The sequence below is a fragment of the Musca autumnalis genome, unplaced genomic scaffold, assembly GCF_047663935.1.
Source record: "Musca autumnalis isolate F117 unplaced genomic scaffold, ASM4766393v1 scaffold_1, whole genome shotgun sequence".
Taxonomy (NCBI): Eukaryota; Metazoa; Arthropoda; class Insecta; order Diptera; family Muscidae; genus Musca; species Musca autumnalis.
Window position 1 is genome coordinate 4,039,651 of NW_027411644.1, and position 22,763 is coordinate 4,062,413.

The 22,763-nt window shown below is 34.4% G+C and overlaps 2 protein-coding genes across 6 annotated transcripts in view; one reads left to right on the forward strand and one right to left on the reverse strand.

The window, feature by feature from the left end:
* Positions 1-12,195: 12,195 nt before the first annotated feature.
* Positions 12,196-22,763, forward strand: part of LOC141389614 (uncharacterized) — a 136,851-nt gene continuing 126,283 nt past the window's right edge. For 4 of the 5 annotated variants that reach the window (XR_012409126.1, XR_012409127.1, XR_012409128.1 and 1 more), the window contains exons 1-2: positions 12,196-12,443; positions 12,501-12,800. Coding sequence is in view for 1 of the 5 variants with exons in the window: in XM_073961415.1 (XP_073817516.1) it covers positions 12,270-12,443; positions 12,501-12,800 (474 nt within the window). In the remaining 4 variants the exon portion in view is untranslated. Of the gene's footprint in view, positions 12,444-12,500; positions 12,801-21,249; positions 21,366-22,763 lie in introns of those variants that run through there. The other variant, XR_012409129.1, reaches the window with a different exon arrangement.
* Positions 21,436-22,359, reverse strand: mtSSB (mitochondrial single stranded DNA-binding protein). Its single transcript, XM_073961448.1, has 4 exons — positions 22,221-22,359; positions 22,074-22,152; positions 21,897-22,005; positions 21,436-21,836 (listed from the first exon to the last, which is right to left on the reverse strand). Exons 1-4 carry the CDS (start codon positions 22,251-22,253, stop codon positions 21,617-21,619), a joined length of 441 nt encoding a protein of 146 aa, XP_073817549.1. The 5' UTR covers positions 22,254-22,359; the 3' UTR covers positions 21,436-21,616.

Below are 22,763 nucleotides of genomic sequence, written 5' to 3' on the forward strand. Positions count from 1 at the left end.
ATTGTCGTTTACAAACGAGTGTTCGCAACTTCATATGCGATAATTAAAACTTTGTTCACTTTAGAGTTTTTCAAAAACTGTTGACAGTTGCATTTTCTCAAATCTATATCTACCTAAATACTTACTTTCTTAGCTGGCCAATTACAGAACATTTGTTCCATAAGCCGAACTAAGAAAAGCTCTCCAATTTTCTTTGTTTATTACTTCGCTTTTTGGAATACCGCGCCTTTTCATCTCTGCCAATTCTGCGTGCACCGCCATGTGACACGTATTTATACGCCTTTTTGGCGGGTTCATCTCTGCTAATTCTTATGATTTGGCCTGGCCAACGCAGTCGTTGCATCTCGATACGTTTATTTATACAGGTGTCGTTGTATAGCAGGTACAGCTTGTGGTTCATACGACGTCTATATTCACCGTCAAAGCAGATTGGTCCATAGATCTTTCGAAGAATTTTTCTCTCAAACACACCAAGCACTGTGTTGTCTGGTTGCGTCCAGGCTTCGGAACCATACATACATCAGCACCGGTAGTATCAGTGTTTTGTAAAGCGTTGTTTTGGTTTAACGCAATTTGGATTTGTTCTTAAACTCCTCACTTAAGCAAAAGTAGCATCTGCTGGCCAATATAATTCTTCTTTTTATTTCACAACTGATGTCGCTTGTTTTGTTTATGGCTGTGCCGAGGTAGACGAAGTACTTTACTACCTCAAAGGAACCAACATCAACAGTTTGTTCGATCTCTATAGACGCATTGCGCGTCGACACCATCAACTTCGTCTTCTCTCCAGAACCACTTTAGCTTTTGACTTTTGTAAAGGTATCAGTAGTGCAATTCTCTAACACATTTTTGGGGTTACCGACAAATATCGGTAAAATTAAAATGCTTATAATTTCGGTAATTAACGATATTTTTCGGTAAGTTAGCGATCACTAGTCGCAAAGATCTACCGATAGCAACAGTGTTGTCTTTTATTTAAACATTTAATTCATAATTTTGCGTTTTTATACCCTACACCACTATGTGGGGAGGGTATTATAAGTTGGTTTTGGCCAAAAAGTTTGTAACGCATCGAAATAATGGTCGTAGACCCATACTTATATATACCAAAATGAATGTCTCGACGAGCTGAGTCGATCTGGCTATGTGTGTCCGTCCGTCAGTCCGTCCGTCTGTCCATCTAAACCTTGTAATCACGCTACAGGTCGTAATTTTGATCGGATCGTCAAGAAATTTTGGATGTTGATGGGGGTCTCGGAGGGGAAGAAGCCTATTGATTTTGGTGATGGTCGGATCATATGTGGATAAAAAGACAACGTTTTTTTCCAAAGCGAATATTTCAGTTTGGCAATGAAAGTAGAAAATATCACCTTTCTAATGATGTAAACTAGGTTCTCGTAGGTGGTCAAACAACGAAGATATCACAATAGTCGCAAATAAAACCCAAAATTTCATTTTTGCGGTTTTAATTATAATGACGAATATCACAGCTTTGGTTGGGGACTTTCCAAAAGCAAAGCCTGACTATGAAAATAGAAGATGCCATTTTTACAATGATGCAAACTAGGTCGGCGTAGGTGACCAAATAACGGAGATATCGCAATAGTTTGTAAAAATCCCATTTTTCAATTTTTTTGGAAATCACGCTACAGGTCGCAATTTTGATCGGATCGTCACGAAATTTCGAGGGTTAGTGGAGGTCTCACAGAGGAAGAAGCCTATTGATTTTAGTCGGATAATATTTAGGGGTCGGAATGAGCAAAAAATTTATTTGGAGAAAAAGTCAACATTTTATTCCAAAACAAATATGCCAGCGTCTATAAGGGGTATATAAAAAGCAAAACCTGGCAAGTAAAGTAGAAAATATCATCTTTACAACGATGTAACGTAGGTGGTCAAACAACGAAGATATCGTAATAGTCGCTAATAGAACCCAACATTTCATTTTTGCGATTTTAATAATAACGACGAATATCACACCTTTGGTTGGGGACCATCTAAAAGCAAAGCCTGACTAAGAATGTAGAAAATCCCATCTTTTAAATTATGCAAAGTAGGTTGGCGTAGGTGGTCAAATAATAGAGATATCGCAATAGTACATCCCTAATATATCCCTTTTTTTCACTTTTTCTGTTATCATACTACAGGTCGGAATTTTGATATGATCATCACGAAATTTTCTCACAGCGATATAAAATTAAATTATAATTATTTTGATTCAGTTCGCCTTAAGTCATTTGGTATAAAAGACAGATAGGTGAAAACTTTCGTATCTCCCTAAAAGAAATGTTTTCGAGTGAAAAGATTATGCACAGAGGTAGTGGTGTAGGGTATCACATAGTCGGCCCCGTACCGACTATAGCCTTTTCTCACTTGTTAATATTACCGATTTTTGTCGGTAACTAAAAAAATGAGTTAGAGAATCGCACTACAGTTACTTCCTTTACCGATCGACCCATGATGTCAATGTTATCGGCATAAGCAAGTAACATATGACTGTTTGTATATATTGTGCCACTTATTTTGACCTTCACATCTCGTATATCCTTTTCCAGCTGCATGTTGAATAAATCACACGAAAGGCCGTCTCCTTGTCTAAAACCTCTCTTGTTACTAAACTCTTCGGAGAGGTTCTATTTTAACTGTGGACCGAGTATCAGTTAATGCCATTCTACAAAGCCGAATGAGCTTTACTTAATACACTCTATAAATCCTGCTACGAATTCGGCCATTAATAATATAAAACAAGAAATATAAGTTTAGAAATCACTAGATTGAAAATAAATATATACTTTTGTTTTAAAAGAAATTGAAGAGGCAGATTGTTAAAAGCGTGCGAAAATCTGACAAAAAACAACTGTCGTAATTCTCGACAAAACAAGTTGCACATTTCTTACTTACCCACTGTGGTTTCGACCGTGGACAAAAATCGAATAAGTTTTCTCTAAACATTTCAAATTATTAACATCCAGTATTATTTTTGTCAATTTACAGAGATAATAGGTGTGCCTTTTTACGTGATAATTATTACGCAATGTTACTAAATCAGTCATGCACGCGTCTTTAAAGTTCGGTAAAAGAGAGCGAAGTGAGAGAACAATTTTGACAGTTGTTTGCTGAGAAATTGCTAAAAGTTGCTGAAAGAATTTTTCCCAGCAACATTTAGGAATTTCGATCTGCTGTTTCTAGTCATCTGCTCAATGTTTATCTGATTTTTGTGGAAAAAATACTATAAATATTACGATTCAGCTATATTTTTTGATTATTTTATTAATATATTACTTTTTTATTTATTTTGCTTAAAATTTAAGAACTTTTTCATTGCTTTATTGCTTTACTTTTTCTTTCAAACATTGGCACCTTGCTAAAGTTTACTATTTAAATGCTGTCTTTTTACTTTTTTCTCTATTTTCGTATCAAAGAGTAAAATCTCTCTTATGTCATGTTCACACGAGCGTTTCAATTACGTTGTTCGCCTGTCGAACGACGTACACGAATTAACCCGTTTCCACGACACCATTCGTAATTAACAGAAACATAAACAAAATTGCCTTCAGTTTTGTTTCCTTGTTTTCACGAAAATTTGAACCGAAAACACATAAAATATACATTAAATGTATAGGAAAAGCAATAGACTTTCCTTCAAATGTATCTTCTATATTTAACTACACACATTTCATTCATTTTTTCCATAAATTCTGAATAATTTTGTATTTTCAATATATTTTTATATGTTTCTATTTTCAAAATTAAAGAGAGAGAGAGACAGGTCAAAACAATGTTTGTGTATACAGTCTTTCAGTTATTTGTTTCCTTTTTGTTTCTGATTTTTTTACGCGATTTTGAACTAATGGACAAGAAATGTGTTTGGAATCAAGAAGGAAACACAACCATCTTCCTTCTGCATCTATATAAAATGTTAGGTTCATTAATTTTCATTCATCTTTTTTCTAAAGTTTTTTGTGTTTTCAACAAATTTTTCGATTTTGAATTTAGACATGTCATAATTATTTTTTTCGATAAATTCTCTCATTTGTTAGGGATGGGACATACTTATTTGTCGTTCAGAGAGTATTTCTAATTGAACAACGTAGAAAAATCGTCGTTCGTTCATAGAAATTTGTGTGGGGAAATAAGTAATTTATTCGTAGTTATGGGTCGAACAACGAATAGAGAACGAACGACGTACCGTGGAAACGGGCTATAACTCTCTGAAAAGAAGTTACTGTATAATTATTACTGAAAAAGTAAAAAGACACAACTAATATGTCAAGTTAAGTCGAACAAGTTGTGATTTGCGTTAACGTAAAAATGCAAATGTTTATAAATAGGTTTCTACATTTCTTAAAAATAAATTCTTTGTAAATGACCTTCTCTGGGATATTTTTAAATAATTACTTTAAATTTATGTTGAGTTTTACTAATGTTGGAAGGGGAAAGTCTCTAGTTCCCATCCGCCACTCGGAAAGTTTTCTTCTTATAGGTTTATAGGAGAGCTATACCTAAATTTGGAACTATTTTGAACACTTTCAGCAAGGAGGTTTTTGTTCACTCAGAAATCAAATGCAACATTACCGCCAAATCGGTTGGAAAAGTTGACTTAAATAGTCAAAATATCGAAAACAGGGAGGTACCTTTATATGGGGCTATACCCAAATGTGGACCTACTTCCACTATTTTTTTTTTCTATCTTTTTGGTTCGTTTTAAACTAAACACCTGCATGGATACAACTGAATATATCAGTTTCGACATTTTTCAACATTGAGTGAGTATGGATATGTAGAATGTAGTTTCAGTTACAAGTTGATACTGATACTTTTTTCAAACAAGTATGATATGAGTTGGTATAGACAGAAAAAAGGAACATATTTGTTTATATCTGGTTTGTACAAACTGATATAAATGGATATTGGTGTGATACAATAAGTACTTATTGTATGTAGCCCAAACAAAATAGGAATTGAAATAGAAAAATTCCCACAGAGCTGAATTTGGTGGAGATGAACATTTGTTGTTAAAATAAAGTCCTAAAATTCTCTGTCGATCCCATGCGTGCAAAGAAACTTATTCATGGTCACAGGTCACATTTTAAGTTTGTTTTGATATATCTCAAAAACGGTAGGCCTTACCAAAAAGTGACTAAAGCAAAAGACAAAGGCCATCAAATTCTGTATAAGATATCTCGATCCTGAAAGTCACATAATAATGATATTCACCTAAAAAGCATGTCAACGTTTTTGTACAGCCCCATATAAATCACTTTATGAAATATTGATGATATTAGTCCTATTTGACGGCCAATTCGGTTATTTTGTGTTTACAAAAGCTAAAAACACTTCCATTGCTAGGACCCCTATCTCAGATAAAAGATCCAAACTAAGATGCAATGGAAAATCTTTTAATGAAATTTTATTTATAAATCGTCGGTGTCATGCTTAAGTGTTCCATACGCCATTTGCCCGTTTTGAGATAATCGCTTTTTAATGTTTTGCGTCACAACCGCGTGGAGCTGACTAAAGAAAATATTTGTATTTTTGACTTGTAATATTAAAAATAGTATATAAAACATGTTTGCAAAAATAGAGAGGAATATGTATTGGAATATAAAAGTTATAGAGATTTTTTAAAAAAAGAATTTTTGTCGATTTGTTCCATATCCACACTTATGGCACAAATATGAAATATTGTAAATCACATGGAACAAAGTGACAAAAAAATTTTCCACCTTTGACTCTATAAATAAAATACTTATAAATCGAAAATTAAAGTTCTGATTTTTGAAATGTGTTTTAAAACTTGTAAGTTTTTAAAACATTAAATTCATAACTGCAAAATGTTTAAGCTTTCGTGTAAGTGCGTGGATATCTCGGAAACTAGATCAGATAGGAGAAAGCCGACTAGAAATTTAGAAAGAGGATACCGGAAAACCTTGGAAACCACCTGTATCTCAAAAAGTCAAAAATGGCGTATGGAACACTTAAGCATGACACCGACGAAATGTAAATTCTAAAGACTGATTTCATTTAACTAATATTTTTGCAATAAAATATTTGTATTTTTCTAATTATGTTATGTTCTGTGTTAAAATCAAACTTTTGATAGTAATAAATGGAACCCTTTTATTTATTTATATTTGTCATTCAAGGATCGAATTCCAATTTTGTTATAATTGTCCTGAAAATAATACTTTTTCCATTTCTACCTTAAAATCAATAATTTGATTTATTATTAATGTTATCAATTAATTATTGTGTTTATGTTACTCGTCCATCTCAAGATCAACTTTATTTGCTTTTCATATTTATACTTTAAAAGCCTGAATTATTTTGTTTTACTTATGAACATGATTAATCTTATAACAATAACAATTATTAAATTTATCAATACTCAACTATTTCTAATATAACATAAACATTTTGATTTAAATAATAATATGAGTTGTTTTATTGTTTCATCCAAAGATTGATTAAATATTGCTTGTTTTATTTTTACTTCAAAAGGCTGAAATGTTTTATTTTATTTTTGTTTTACATTAAGAGCATACAATAAGTACTTACTGTATCTCCCTCTCTCTTTAATCCACAATACAATAATTTTAAAGGGTAACAAGGTATTTTAAATCTAGTTTAAAAAAACACCAAAAACTCTTCAACAATTGGTTTGAGCGCGTGAAAAAGTGTATAAATCAAGCTGGAGAATTCTTTGGAGTATAATAAAACTATTTTTGATAAATATCCGCGTTTACATGTTTAGAGCGGAAACTTTTATTGTAGCCCTCGTACATTCCACTCACTGAAACCAGAAAAATATTCAAATTGGTGAGTTCAGTTGTAAAAGTTCATGTCCTTTTCCACAAAAAAAAAAAAATTGGAAAAATTCCATTTGTTTACAACATTTTCCTTAGAAGTTATTCACACAAGCCTATAGTATCTGTTGGTATCTGTAGTATTTGAAAAATATCTGTTGTACAACAGATACTTGAGAACGAAAAAGCAAATAAAGTTCTCACTCGTTCATATACAACACAGAACTGTTTCTAACAGTTATGTTATTGTGAGTATACACAACCCAAACAATATCATAACTGTTACACTCATTCCCACATTTATATCATATTATATCTGTTATGTATATGATATATCTGTTTTGTTGATACAAACAGTTATACCATTGCACGTGTTTATTTTAAACCTATGTTTAAAACTTCGAGGCGGTAGCTAGATTAGAACTATTTATTTTCCATACAAGTGGTACCACTGTTCGGTACCTGCAGCCTAACTATCTTATAACAAATATAAAAGATATACATATGTATATTAACAACATTATGCAACTCGCATCAAAAATGAATAATCCATCGAATCAAATAGTAGGAATACGCCGAATTCAATTCGGATTTGATTGCACTTGTTGATGAGATGAAGACAAAGTGGTTCACTATAAATAGAGGAAATTGATATTTGATTGTTAAAAAAACTAAGCGTTCTGGTAATGAGTGGAAGCTTTAAAAATTGTGTATTGACAATTTGAAAATAAACACGATTCACCAGTCTGATGAATGGTTAATTTTGAAATCAAAACAGTTTTGATTATTATTATGCGGCCCATACATTTACTGCCAAACTGTTGCTGTTGATGAAACGTGTGCGATTGAATAGTGTATGGCAATCCTTCAATCCATATAAAATGATAAATTTTCGTCCTAAACACGATTTTTGGTTGAAGTTTTCATTTTCTTTTTTACTTTTCTCACAAACAATTGGTCTGTTCCAGAACTGCAAGAATCTACTAATTTTTACTATTTTTCCGTTGACATAAAGGAAAAAATGCAATCGTAGTAAAAAATAGTAGCTTCTTGCAGGTTCTGAAACAGAGCATCATATATTTACCCTTATGCCAGACTATGAAAATTTTCTTATTTCTGCCTTATTAAGGCGAAGGTCATTTATAGTGAATTTTTTATTTAATTAGTTAATTATCTTTCGAGTTGAGCTTTCATGACCTAAGAGATACATTGAAAAATTAGGAGTCTACCGAAATCCCACTCATCCAACCATTACGCTACGTTTCACGGGTGGTAAAGCCGATCTTCAGGCGTATTAGGATGTTGTTTTTTTGTGGCAGACGAAAGCAATGCTTGGTTACTAGTATATATATCGCACTTCATTAGATAAATTCATATGCGAAATTATGTCAGTTAATTGAAACTCCAAACTTTTCCTATAGTCCTGCTTGGTAATCCTATTTTTCAATGTTCACAAATACTATGGTAAGTTTTATTCCTACGTCATTAGTAATTGTTCTTCTATATCAGAAGATTTTTGATTATCAATTATTGTCCACTAGAGTTTTGACAAGATGATGGTGGCTCAGAACGCTAAGACGCCGGCAACCTTGACACTCAGTTGTCGGAGACCCAGGTTCGAATCCCAGCCTGGCTCATACTGACATTATTTTATTTTTGCCTTATTAAGGCGAAGGTTATTTATAGTGAATTTTTTATTTAATTAATTAATTCTCTTTCGAGTTGAGCTTCCCTAACCTAAGAGATACAATGAAAAATTATGAGTCTACCGAAGTCCCACTCATCCAACCATCACGCTACGTTTCACGGGTGGTAAAGCTGATCTTTAGACGTATTATGCTAGGTTTACATTTACGAAATCCATTCGATTTCAACTGTCAATTCCATAGCTCAAACGTCAAATGAAATCTCATCTGAAATCCATTGGATTTCATTTGACGTTTAACCAATGGAATTGACAGTTGAAATCGAATGGATTTCGTAAATGTAAACCAACTCTTAAACCAACTCTTTAAATTTTCATATATGATATCATATGAAAATTTTGACATTTTCATTGCTTTGCATTGGTTTGAGAGTTACGAATTTAAACAGTTACCCCCATTATTATAAGTCTTCTTTTGTTATATTTTGGATTTACCGAACAGATTTATAGCGTTCCGGTGAACTTTAAGTTAAAAGTGATGATCGAATTTCAAGGAGGTGCTTCATAAAATTAACTTTCAATGTAAAAATTATATTTTTAATGCCTCCAAATTGGTTTATTTTGCGTTTTGAAATCCATCAGATAGTAAAAGAACATATATTAATAATGGCCCAAAGAATAATTTCAGATTACAGAACCTCGTGTACAGAGTTTCACCCCCTTCGTACCTCTTACCAATAAACTCATTTTCATGTTAATGCAAATTTTCATAGTCTGACATAAGACTTATTTTCAAAAACTGTTTGTTTATTACTTCGAAAATAAACAAAATTCATTTATTTCTAAAATAAAAATTGTTTTGATTTCTATCCTGCATCAAATACTCACACATACATAGACAAATACTTCAAAACTTGCTAATACCATTACAAATGCTGTCCTGCATGCCCGCTGTGTATGATCACATTAAAAGCACGTGCATTGCTTACTAATAGCACGAGCATTAAGGAAATTTTGGGTCAAACGGTTACTTGGGAGAAACCTAACCCAATGATTACACATGCAAGTAACTTACAGACAGTTGTGTATACATATTATAGTCGAAACACAGTTTATACAGTTGGCCATTCAGAGTTCTGTTAACAACATTTGACAACAAACATAATCGATTTTACATTATTGTGATTTTAGTTCCTTTGTATTTTAAATCACAATAATGTTTTTGACATCAAACATAATAGTCAGCTGGGCTTATTGGCCGACCTTATACTAGACCTTGAGTCGAAACTTCAATTTTTTCGAACTGAGACTTACATGTGAAAACGTTCGGAAAAATTTCATGTTACTTTCAAAGCACTTACATTGATTACTGACAATGAAATTTTGTCGCCAGTGAGGTTGTTACCCAGCAAAATGTTCGATGCCAAGGATGCTATTCAAGAATGGGTGCAAGTGAAATGGAATGTCATTTTTTCAGCATCTTCACTCATTCTTTTTACAAGTGCGTGACCCTCTAAAGATGCAATTCATTTTTAGATCCTAAGCATGTCATCTTTGCTAACTTGATGGAATGGCATCTTCAACAATTCTTTGGAATGGCATCTATACCAATCCTTTGGCATGTCATCTTAACCAATTCCCAAGAATAGCATTTTCACTAATCTTTGGCATGTCATTTGCACCAACCCTTTGGCATGTAATTTTCACGTCTTGTTTGGAAAATGGAAAATGCTCTATTGAAAAATGATTTTAATTTTTTTATTTTATTAATTCAAAGGAATTACTGCGACTGCATTCGTGTGAATGCTACTTAAACCTGGTTGAAAGGCTTGTTGATCGAGGTTCTCTTGTAACGTTAGACTTCTCTTATAGTTATTTATGAAGACCCCCTGGCTGCCTGGGTCTGTGGTCTGAATTCTGCTATCATCGACCATGACATTCAACTCTATTGTTCCCAACTCGGCCGCCCAGGTAGTGAACGGAGAGGCCCTAGATTTATTGGCTGGTATTTGCATATTCCTCGCGTGGAAAAAAATGGTAAGATCAGACAAAAAGGACCTCAGTCTTTCACAAATGTCGTCAGGGAAGGCACCTGACGCCAAGAAAGTACAATCATTCGCATACGTTACGATCTCAATGCCGTCTGCAGCGTTTGGAATTCAGAAGAGGTTTTCTTCACTCTACGGGTCTTGGACTTCTTGATCCTAAATTCTACGTACTACTGTCATCCACACTTAAAATTTATTATCCAACGTTTCAAACTTGGACAATGCGTAGCCTGCTCGATGACATCAAACAAGGAGGGTGCTTGACAATATCAAATGGCTTTGCTAAATCAAGTGTCACTATCACTGTTCTATCGCACAGCTTGCTCTGAGTGAGTCTTCGGCTAATATGGAGCTGCTTATGGATCCTATGCTATTGATCGGCAACTGGAAAGTTATTTCTGATGGTGGAAGAACTAAAGCCACAAGGGTCCTTGCTACGGGCGACAAAATCGGCCTGTAAGATTCACCTTTGCTGGCATCCTTTTCGGGCTTCAGTAGCTGACCTATTTTCCAGACTTCGGGAACCATGTATTTGACAAGCGACAGGTTGTAAATTTAAGTGAGAAACTTGACTTACGGCTGTCCCAGCTGTGGCAGTCTAAACACCGCCGCTGCACCGCAACAGAGTTTACTTCGTCCACTCTCAGCCACTGATTTTGTTTCATCTTACAAAAGCTTTTCTATTATCTTCTCATCACCAGTTCAGATTTCGACATGGACTCCAACAGCACTCCTTTAAGAATTTCTAGTTCGTGAACCTACATTTAACTTGTAATTTTATAACAAAATTTTTGGAAATGTATACTCTTTTGTTTCGATGTCGCTACATGTAGGGATGTACAAATCGACTTGTTTTTTTTTTTTTTTTTTTGTAGTGATCTGTAAAAATGATTCAAATGCTGATGAAAAGATCGGATCTTTCACGACTTCCTTCGCATGGGTTTAAATGCTAATGAAAAGATCGGATCTTTCACGACTTCATTTGAACGAATGCAAAAGATCCAGTGAAACCATGGCATCTCATGGAACCACTTCCATAAAATTTTGCTGGGTTAGTTGGTGTGGCAGTGAATTTGTTGTGAGTGTATTGGTATTTTTCGAACTGTCACTTGCATGTGTAAACGGGGGGTAACATCAAATTTTTTCCGAACGTTTACACATGCAAGTCTCAGTTCGAAAAAATTGAAGTTTCGACTATAATATGTATACACAACTGTCTGTAAGTTACTTGCATGTGTAAACATTGGGTAAACCATCGACCCGAAAACGTAGCTTTGTCCCAATTTACATTAGGCGAGTTTACTTGCGGCAATTGTCAGTTTGTAGGTGAGAGAGGGTGCTGAGAGGCAAAGGGTTACCATATGCCTCATCTCTCTCTCCTACAAAATGACAATTGCCGCAAGTAAACTCGCCTAATGTAAATTGGGACTTTTTACAGTTTTGGCCAGGTTGTTCGTAAAATTGGCCACTGTGCATGAGTGTCTTACCCCCCGTTTACACATGCAAGTGACAGTTCAAAAAATACCAATACACTCACACATATTCACTGCCACACCAACTAACAACCTCACTGCCGATAAAATTTCCTTGTCAGTAATCAATGTAAGCGCTTTGAAAGTAACTTGCAAGCAAGTCTCAGTACGAAAAAATTGAAGTTTCGACTATAATATGTATACACAACTGTCTGCAAGTAATTTGCATGTGTAATCATTGGGTTAACTTCCACAAAGGTGCCATTGAAAATATAAATTCTCCAAAATCACTTAAAAAATGTCAAAATTTTGTGTAGATTTTTATAAGAATTTTGAACCGCTAACTTTTCTGCAACTAGATATTTTCTCTAAAAGCATTATATCGGAGTTTGAATCAATTCAACAGGAATTTCTAAGAAAAGCTGAGTTTGTAAATGATTGCTATAGCCATATAAGCACAAATGAAAATAAGGTAGGATAAGATGAACACGAAAAATGAGATCATTGAATAAATTGTCCTATTTTCTAGTTAATCCAAATAGATATTTGTATGAAATTACTTGAGTCGTATGTAGAAAACATCGAAAAAGAACTACAGATAATTGAATGCGATTTTATCAAATGTAATAGAGCAGTTGCGAACATGGAAAAATCACCTCGTTGTGATATATGCAGTGGTCGTGGAATAAGTCAAAAAACCGACCGAGAAATGTGCATGGATTTATTACTGAAGACGTCATTGCAAATATTACAAATGTATGATTTATCTTTGGGCATGGAAGAAGTTTTAAAGTATTTTGATGTAAAAAAGGAGACTTTCTATGATACGGTGAGTAAAATTGTAAACATCGGCTGATTTCACAAACGCGAGTTGCTTTGTAAAATCCTAACACATTATACATATTCCAGTCTAGATACACCTTGGCAATTTTGTTGATATATGTATGTATTACTTATTATTTGTAAAGAAATCTGAGTTTTCTTATCTTTAAATTTTAAAAAATAACTACTAAAATCTTTAAAACAGAGCAGAATGAGTTCAGAAATTGGTTTTTGGAGTTCCTATACGCGAGATAAAATGTTCAGACGCATATATGTATAGCTTATAGATCCATATTGAGAGCTCCTAAAAAGACAATATGACAATGCACTATAGGCAAAAATAAATAACGGTGAACTTATAGGCATTTTGTACTTTTTTAATGATTTACATATATACAAAAGTGGACTAAAAATAATTATACAGTGGAGTTCGGTTATAGCGAACATCGGTTATAAGAAACTGCGTTTATAACGAACAAAGATTTTCGTTCCCATATAAGATTAAAGGAATAAAAAATATCACCCCTCTAGTAGAATTTCCCACAATTTGTTAGTACCCAGTTGTTCGGGTAACTAGGGAATACCTAGCAATTTTGCTGGCTACTGGTAAACACCCCTAGTTACCACCCAATCTACTCGCAATGCTACAGACTGGTGAATTTAACATGGGGATGTCATAGGAAGGGGTCTATTGTCCCCCACTGCATTACCAGTAACCACCCAATATGATAGTCGTGTGAGAGGCAATCGTCTCTTCATTGCATTACCAGTAACCAGTCAAATCGATAGTCTTGGAAAACCTAATTGTCCCTTCACTGCATTACCAGTAACCAGTCAATTCGGTAGTCAGAAATTTATTGATTTATTTTATTACAAGGAGTGAATATATTTTACAAAGGACAATACAATCTTGTATACATATATATCTTGATCCTTGATACTGGAACTAGTGTATGACTACTTGATACAGCGACTTATGTTTATTTGGTCCTTGGAATGTTTTTCTCGTGGGTTCTTCAGATCATTCAAAAGTTCCTGGAATAAAATGTATAGAAGTTTAATGAAATTACGCGATAGTGAATTGTGTCAAGATATGTATCAATACTTACCATAAATATTCTTCTTAAATTATTCTTCCTTTCTATGATTTAGCTCGTAGAACGTTCTTTTTGCATGTTCAATTTTTTCACAACAAACGCATCAATAAGTTTTTGAAATTACGAATAAACAAAATGACAGAACATTTTTTCTATTTTGTTAAAAAAGAAATAATTTTGAAAAAAATATTACAAGAGAGAAACATTGTCGATTACACTATCCATCGGTAGTCTATAAAATAATCAATATATTACACGCCGCATTACCTGTAACTAGTGAATTGATATGATAGGCAGGGAAGCCCATTTCCAGTGACAAAAGCAGGCTATAGGCCAGTTTGTGTGCCATTTTTGGGTGTAAAGTAACTAGGATCAATGACTAACTAGTTACATGCCTATGTCAAAGTAGACAATTGCTATTTATTGAACAACTGGGTATTTACAAGTCTGCTTCTGTAGTGGGATTCTCTATCGCATTTTTTTGTTATCGACAAAATTCGGTAAAATAAGAATGTTATTAATTTCGGTAATTAACGAAATTTTTCGGTAAGTTAGCAACCAAAATAAAGTTGTCGCTAAGTCCTACCCATGGTACAATTAGAAAGGTAGATGCCTCAGCCCAGCTGATCGAATCTAAAACGTCAAAAAAACTATGAATTCGCCATGAAAAATCAAAACAAAAACCCATAAAAAAACACATTTGCATTTGAAAATCGATAAGTTCTAGGACAGAGAAGCCATTACATAGTCGATACGTCCGAAGATTTGCTTTACCACCAATGAAACCAGTAGTGGGATTCTGTAACTCATTTTTGCTGTTATCGATAATTGTCGGTAAAATTAAAATGCTTATAATTTTGATAATTAACGAAATTTTTCGGTAAGTTAACGATGAATAAAAAGTAGTCGCTAGCCTCCACCGACACAAACAGTGATGCCAACTTTTCTTTATGTTTTTAGTCATAATTTTGCGATGTAATTTTACCGACAATTATCGATAACAGCAAAAATGATGGGCCGATTCCGTACAGCGAGGCGAGTCATGTCGCGTCGTCTATCGTCTCTGTGACAAAATTTAAAAAATGCACTACGTACAGCGATAGAAAATAATCGTCGATAACAAGTTATTTTTATTTTTTTTTTATTTTATTTTTATTCGTTAGTAAAAATGTACGGCGACAGCTAATTTGTTGTCGCCGGAAAATGAACATTTCGGCGACAAAATTTGACGACGTCAGGCGATATTGCCATACGGAATCGAAAAATTGCATTTGGCAACGCGACACGACTCGCCTCGCTGTACGGAATCGCCCATGAGTTACAGAATCCCACTACAGGTAACGTAATTTGGTGACTATGTGGGTTCGAGTCCTTGGCTTTCCTTTTTCACTTGCAAATAATTTCAGATCATCAAGCTTAACTCTAAACGAGAAAAATTAACAAAAAACAACCCATATGATTCGGTAAGTAAGAGATAGCATGTCTACACTTTATAGACAAACACAAGCGATAAAAATAGACAACAAGAGTACATTTGGCGAAAATTTTGACAGTTTGCATTACAAAAAAAGTTGCTTTGTTGTAGCAATTCGCCGATGCATCTACCTTTCTTATTGTACCATGGTCCTACCGATAGCAACAGTGTTGCCAACTTTTATTCATATTTTCCTTCCTAGTTTTGATAAGTGTGTAGCAAAGGATTCAATCAGTGTTCAATCTGCAACCGAAAACTTAAAATTTTCCTCAAAAAATTAATGAACTTAACATTTTTTATTTCTTCAAAAGCACATTGTTCTGTTTTTCAAATTTGCTTTTTGGCTATTTTGAAAATGAACCATTAACTGGGTTTCATTTTGAAAATCAAAACTATTTTGATACTCCATAAAATTCAAACACACATTCTCTAAATTTGGAAAATTTACATACTACTTACAAATATTGACATCAACATTTTATAGTGTATGCGCCGCTTTAGAGAATATCACTACTGAGCACATACCGTTATCGACGAATTTGATCACTTTTTAAAACATTTTAACATATAAGCTCTGTTCCTTTACGTGCAAGAATCTTCAATTTTTACCACTTTTTACTCGAAAAGCGTTCCTTTACTTCAGACACCATACAATTCATATGAGAGCAGTTTACAACTTTTGCTACTTTTGCCGGTTTTACCACTTTCAAAAGTAAAGGAACAGACCAATAATATTTAAAAGTAAGCAGTAGTGGGAATCTGTAACTCATTTTTGCTGTTATCGATAATTGTCGGTAAAATTAAATTGCTTATAATTTCGATAATTAATAATTTGATTTAATTATATAATTTTGTGATTTAATTTTACCGATTTTTGTCGGTAACAGCAAAAATGAGTTACAGAATCTCACTACTGAAATAATAATTTTACCTACGAGCACGTTTATAACAAACTCCGGATATAACGAACACATTTTACTTAATTTATTCATTCCAATGACCACGGTTAAAACCAAAACATTGACATGTTAAAAAAGATGATTAACGAAGAGACTTTTATAAATATTATATGTTTAAAAGGACCAAATAAATCGTGTAAACAGGATCTCAATTTAGACGTATTACAGTTATTATTAACAAAAATGTTGACAACGACACGTTTGTCCATTTTAACATCACATGGAGAATATTTCTTTAAAAAAATGTCTTTTTAGCATAAAGTGGACGCAGCTTGGTATATTATGAAGCTGATTCAGAATCCTTTTCTGAAGGTATTTCCGGTTGTAGAATTTCAGACAAAGTTGGACACTTTTGTACAAACTATAATTTTGTAAAAAATCTTAGGTTGCATTCAATATGCCGATTTTTTGCTCAGTAACAAACATTTTAACGAAAATTATATCTTAAAGCAGAAAGTACACACTGCCACCATTGTACTGAATATCATGTACATATATGGTTATGGTTACTACCAAACTCTTACAAATTACGTTAAAATTCTGCTCTGAGTTTTTATCTTTTTATACCCTCCACCATAGTATGGAGGGTATATTAAGTTTGTTTTTCCGTTTGTAACGCATTGAAATACTCATTTGCGACCCTATAAAGTATATATATTCTTGATCAGGGTAAAATTCTAAGTCGATCTGAGCACGTCCGTCCGTCCGTCCGTCCGTCCGTCCGTCTGTGGTAATCACTCTAGCATCCACAAAAATGGAGATAGGACGCTGAAATTTTGGGAAAATGCGTCTTTTGTTTGCAGGCAGGTCAAGTTCGATGATGGGCTATATCGGTCCACGTTTTGGTATAGCTCCCATATAACGGTACCCCCCGATTTACGGTATTTTGACGTTTTTAGCTACATTTTCAGACCGATTTGGCTATAATTTGACATTTAGGGTTCTTAAGTGTCAGTTAACATATATAACAAAACTTGTGGACATAGGTCCACGTTTTGGTATAGCCCCCATATAACGGTACCCCCCGATTTGCGGTATTTTTACTTTTTTAGCTACATTTTCAGACCGATTTAGCTATAATTTGATATTTAGGGTTCATAAGTATCAATAAACTTATATAACAAAAGCTGTGGACATAGGTCCACGTTTTGGTATAGCCCCCATATAACGGTACCTCCCGATATACGGTATTTTGACGTTTTTAGCTACATTATCAGACCGAAGTTGCTATAATTTGACATTAAGGGTTCTTAAGTGTTAATAAACTTATATATTAGAAGTTGTGGACATAGGTCCACGTTTTGGTATAGCCCCCATATAACGGTACCCCCCGATTTACGGTATTTTGACGGTTTTAGCTGCATTTTCAGACCGATTTGGCTATAATTTGACATTTAGGGTTCTTAAGTGTCAATAAACATATATAACAACACTTGTGGGCATAGGTCCACGTTTTGGTATAGCCCCCATATAACGGTACCCCCCGATTTACGTTATTTTGACGTTTTTAGCTACATTTTCAGACCTAAGTAGCTAACATTTGACATTTAGGGTTCTCAAATGTCAATAAACTTATATAAAAAAAGTTGTCGACATAGGTCCACGTTTTGGTATAGCCCCCATATAACGGTACCCCCCGATTTACGGTATTTTGACGGTTTTAGCTACATTATCAGACCGATGTTGCTATAATTTGACATTAAGGGTTCTTAAGTGTTAATAAACTTATATATTAGAAGTTGTGGACATAGGTCCACGTTTTGGTATAGCCCCCATATAACGGTACCCCCCGATTTGCGGTATTTTGACGTTTTTAGCTACATTTTCAGACCGATGTAGCTATAATTTGACACTTGGGGTTCTTAGATGTCAATAATCTTATATAACAAAAGTTGTGGACATAGGTCCACGTTTTGGTATAGCCCCCATATAACGGTACCCCCCGATTTACGGTATTTTGACGGTTTTAGCTACATTTTCAGACCGATTTGGCTATAATTTGACATTTAGGGTTCTTAAGTGTCAATAAACTTATATAACAAAATTTGTGGCTACATTTTCAGACCGATTTAGCTATAATTTGACATTTAGGGTTCTTAAGTATCACTAAACTTATATAACAAAAGTTGTGGACATAGGTCCACGTTTTGGTATAGCCCCCATATAACAGTACCCCCGATTTACGGTATTTTGACGTTTTTAGCTACATTTTCAGACCGATGAAGCTATAATTTGACATTTGAAGTTCTTAAATGACAATAAACTTATGTGACAAAACTTGTGGACATAGGTCCACGTTTTGGTACAGCCCACATATAACGGTACCCCCCGATTTACTGTATTTTGACGTTTTTAGCTACATTTTCAGACCGATATAGCTATAATTTGTCATTTAGGGTTCTTAAGTGTAACTAAACTTATATAACAAAAGTTGTGGACCTAGGTCCACGTTTTGGTATAGCCTCCATATAACGGTACCCCCGATTTACGGCATAATTTGACATTTAGGGTTCATAAGTGTAACTAAACTTATATAACAAAAGTTGTGGACCTAGGTCCACGTTTTGGTATAGCCCCCATATAACGGTACCCCCGATTTACGGCATTTTGACGTTTTTATCTACATTTTCAGACCGATTTAGCTATCAATTGACATGTAGGGTTCTTAAATGTCAATAAACTTATATAACTAGTGGACATAGCTCCATGTTTTGGAATAGCCCCCTTATAACGTTACAGCCCGATTTCAGGTATTTTGAGAATTTTACCAACAAGTTTTAACCGAATTATCTGTAATTTGAACATTTCACATTTGAAATTCTTAGTGGTCACCACACCTCTCCACCAAAAATTGTCAAGAAAGCCCCCATATAACGGTACCTCCCAATTTTCAGTAATTTGATGATTTTAGCTACAATATTAAACCGAACTAGCAGTAATTTGACATTTGAAGTTCTTAGTGGTCACAACACCTCTCCATCAAAAATTGTCAACATAGGTCCATGTTCGGATATAGCTCCCATGTAACGGTACTCCCAATTTTCAGTAATTTGGCAATTTTAGCGACAATTTTTAACAGAACTAACTGTAATTTGACACTTGAAGGTTGTAGTGGTCACCACACATCTGCATCAACAATTCTCAACGTAGCCCCAATATAACGATACTTCCCGATTTTCGGTACTTTGAGGATTTTACTTAAAATGTTTAACCGAACGTAGGTCCATGTTTTTGTATAGCCCCAAAACAAACCTCCCGATTTTCCGTACCTTAGCTTTATTTTTGGACGAACTTTCTGTAATTTGAAATTTAAAAGTCAACAAAAATTCTGCAACAAAAATTGTTCATTTAAGTTCATATTTTCGTATAGCACAGATACCTCCGAAGTAGATGTTAATGACATTTGAAGTTCCCACGTTATGTACCGATTTTCGATATTTTGAGGAATCTACCTAATTTTTTTAACCGAATTAAGAGTTATTTGAAATTAAAGGCTCCCTTCAAAAACTGTCAACATAGGCCCATGTTTTATTATAACCCCTATATAACAGTACCTCCCAATTTCTAGCCCACCAAAAATTGTCAACAGTTAGATATAGGCACCAAAGGGCCTCCCGAATGCTTCATTTTATGTACATTATCTGACATTTTAAGGTACTCACTTAAAGTTGGGGACAGAAATGAATTTTTCATGGTGGAGGGTATGAAAAGTTCGGCCCGGCCGAACTTAATACTTTTTTACTTGTTTAATATTTTTATTTTGCCTTCTAAATATTGACTTTGACTACTAATTATACCGCGAGTTTTTAATATTTTTGAAAGCAAGTTACATGTCCCTATATTTTGCCGTCATTAAAAATTCAAAAATCGACTCTTTGCCTAAAAACTTCTTCAAATTACTTATAGTGCAATGGTGTGTATGGGTGACGTAGGGGATGAATGATACCAAGGAACGGTCTTGGCCGGCTATAACGTGACAAAGCCCTGGACTTATCTTGGTCCCTCTTTCATCTCAAGTGGAAACTGACCTCCCCGTGGTGTCACCAGCCGCACGTTCACCCATAAGAACGATAAAAACTTCGGTTGGGCGTTGGGCTAATAACTCACCCCGTCAAAACAGCTTACTATGAAAAACAAAGAAAAACAAATCCTTCTAAAGTTTACGACCCCGCAAACGTATTAAGGACCATGATCTGCAATCTGGAATGTCAGGACACTCTACAGAGTAGGTGCAGTTGCTGATATTATCGCCTTACAGGAAGTGAGATGGAATCGGGCAGACGTAAAGATCACAAACGATTACGCAATGTATTATAGCTGCCATAAAACGAATCATGAGAGGTGTTGGATTTATGGTAAACCGGAGGCTTAAAAATCTGGTATCCAGTTTCACTCCGGTTGATGAGAGAATTGCCACAATCCGTATAAAAGCAAAGTTTTTTAACATCAGTCTCATCTGCGCCCATGCTCCGACCGAAGAGAAAGATGAACAGACCAAGGATATATTCTACGACCTCCACCTAAAAATTTATGGTAAGATCAGGAGTGTCGTAAAGCTACAGAAGAGAAAAGCGAGATACAGAGCAACACTGCATTCATTAGCAACACGAAGAGCGAAAGAAAGTTATCGGTAGAAGCGTATTTTAATGGATGCATTCGAACGGGGAAGGGTCCATTAGATCCGTCGCGTAAAAAAAAACTAGTCACGCGGGGTCCAAAGGAAATTGAATAACACTTTATACGTAAAACATATTTTTTTAAGAAAATTCACGCATTAAATTTTGGCCTTTTTCCTAATTTAATATGTAGTTCTTTAATGAACATTTTACCTAATCTCGTTCATTTAAAGTCATCTTTATTTGTCTACTTCCAACAAATCTTTTATTCAATATCCTCTAAATATAGCTCCTCACCTCTTGCTTTCAGATTTTTCGTATTTTGAATTGCCATAAAGAAACTCTTTGCAATACAGACAGAAATATGGATTCGATTATGGACAAATGTTTTGTTATAAATAATTTTCTAAAATGGAACGAAAATGTTCTACGCAAACCAATGGCAACTAAACGTAACTCTTCAGAGGTTCCTACTAAATTACAAGACCATAGTAACTTGTGTTAACATTTGTATTTTAAATATATAACTATATTTTACACTTTATACACCTCGGATGTAATTTTTATGAAATACATGTGTGAATGTACGCATGCATGTATGCTGTATAAATTGATGAATGACGAAACATTTGATGTTTCTATGATTCCTAGCCTAGTTAATGATAAAGCGGGACATCCTATGCAGTTTCCCGGAAGAAAATTACATCATCAGCTATAACACTCGTGCTAGTCTTTTGGTTGCCTTGTTGATCAGTTATTTCACCATAAGTGACTTTTCCTTGTACCATGGCTCTTTGACCTTTCTTCAGATACTGCATTACTGTTTCACGTAAATTTGGTTTAAATACAACAACGCGATGCCAGTCAGTTCTTTGGGCCCAATCACCATTTTCATATCTGGAATTAAGAGGAAATTTAAGTGACTTAAATACAATTACATAAAAACCATATCCATACTTGTAATTTGTGTGAGTGGCAACAGAAAATGTGACTACCGGATGTTCGGCGCTTCCACGCAACTGGGGATCAGCTCCAACACGTCCCAACAGAGTAATGGTATTAATGGCTTAATAAAAAAATATAATATAAATCATTGGCTGTTTTCAAAGAATATTTATTATTCTTTGTTCTTACTTTTCTCTGTTCTTGCGGGGGGTTCGTTGGAGTACAAGCGATTTAATGCCGGTGTTTGTTTTAGCAATGTGGACCGCATCTATTTGTTAGTAAAAAGTTTATTTATGTTAATATAAGCAAAATGCAGATAGTCCGTTTGTTATTTACCAGGGCTCCAGCTTGCTTTATCAAAAAACTCATATCTATTTTTTAATTTAAATGCTTTCTGGTTAAAATGCTAAACACGAGTTACTACCGCCAACTAACAGACGAACAGAGTACAATACAAAGCCAACCTCAAACACCACCGCCGTAAAAGAAGAAACGGGGGAGAATGGCAAAATGGACGATAAAGAGCAGAATCAAAACAGAATCACCCATGGCTCAATTACCAAGGTAGATGCATCGACGAATTGCTACAAAAAATCAACTTTTTGTAATGTAAAATGTGAAAATTTGTAAACAAGGCGAAAAATAAAACAATTCGCCTCGGCATATGAACTTCGCGTCAAATTTATGTAACCAATCAGAACGCAGAATAAGTGAATTATATGGTTGTTTTGACGTTTGGGTATTTGTTTTGATCATGGTACAATTAGAAAGGTAGATGCCTCAGCACAGCTGATCGAATCTAAAACGTCAAAAAACTAGGAATTCTCCATGAAAAATCAAAACAAAAAAACCATATCGCTCCTTTACTCAAAGAGTGGC

Bases quoted from the DNA above. Each gene is read 5' to 3' on its own strand.
- mtSSB (XM_073961448.1), bottom strand. From the start codon at position 22,253: ATGAGTTTTTTGATAAAGCAAGCTGGAGCCCTG. The intron at 22,006-22,073 runs GTAAGAACAAAG...TTTTTTATTAAG, and splicing joins CCCCGCAAGAACAGAGAAAA to CCATTAATACCATTACTCTG. The intron at 21,837-21,896 runs GTATGGATATGG...TCTTAATTCCAG, and splicing joins GCCACTCACACAAATTACAA to ATATGAAAATGGTGATTGGG.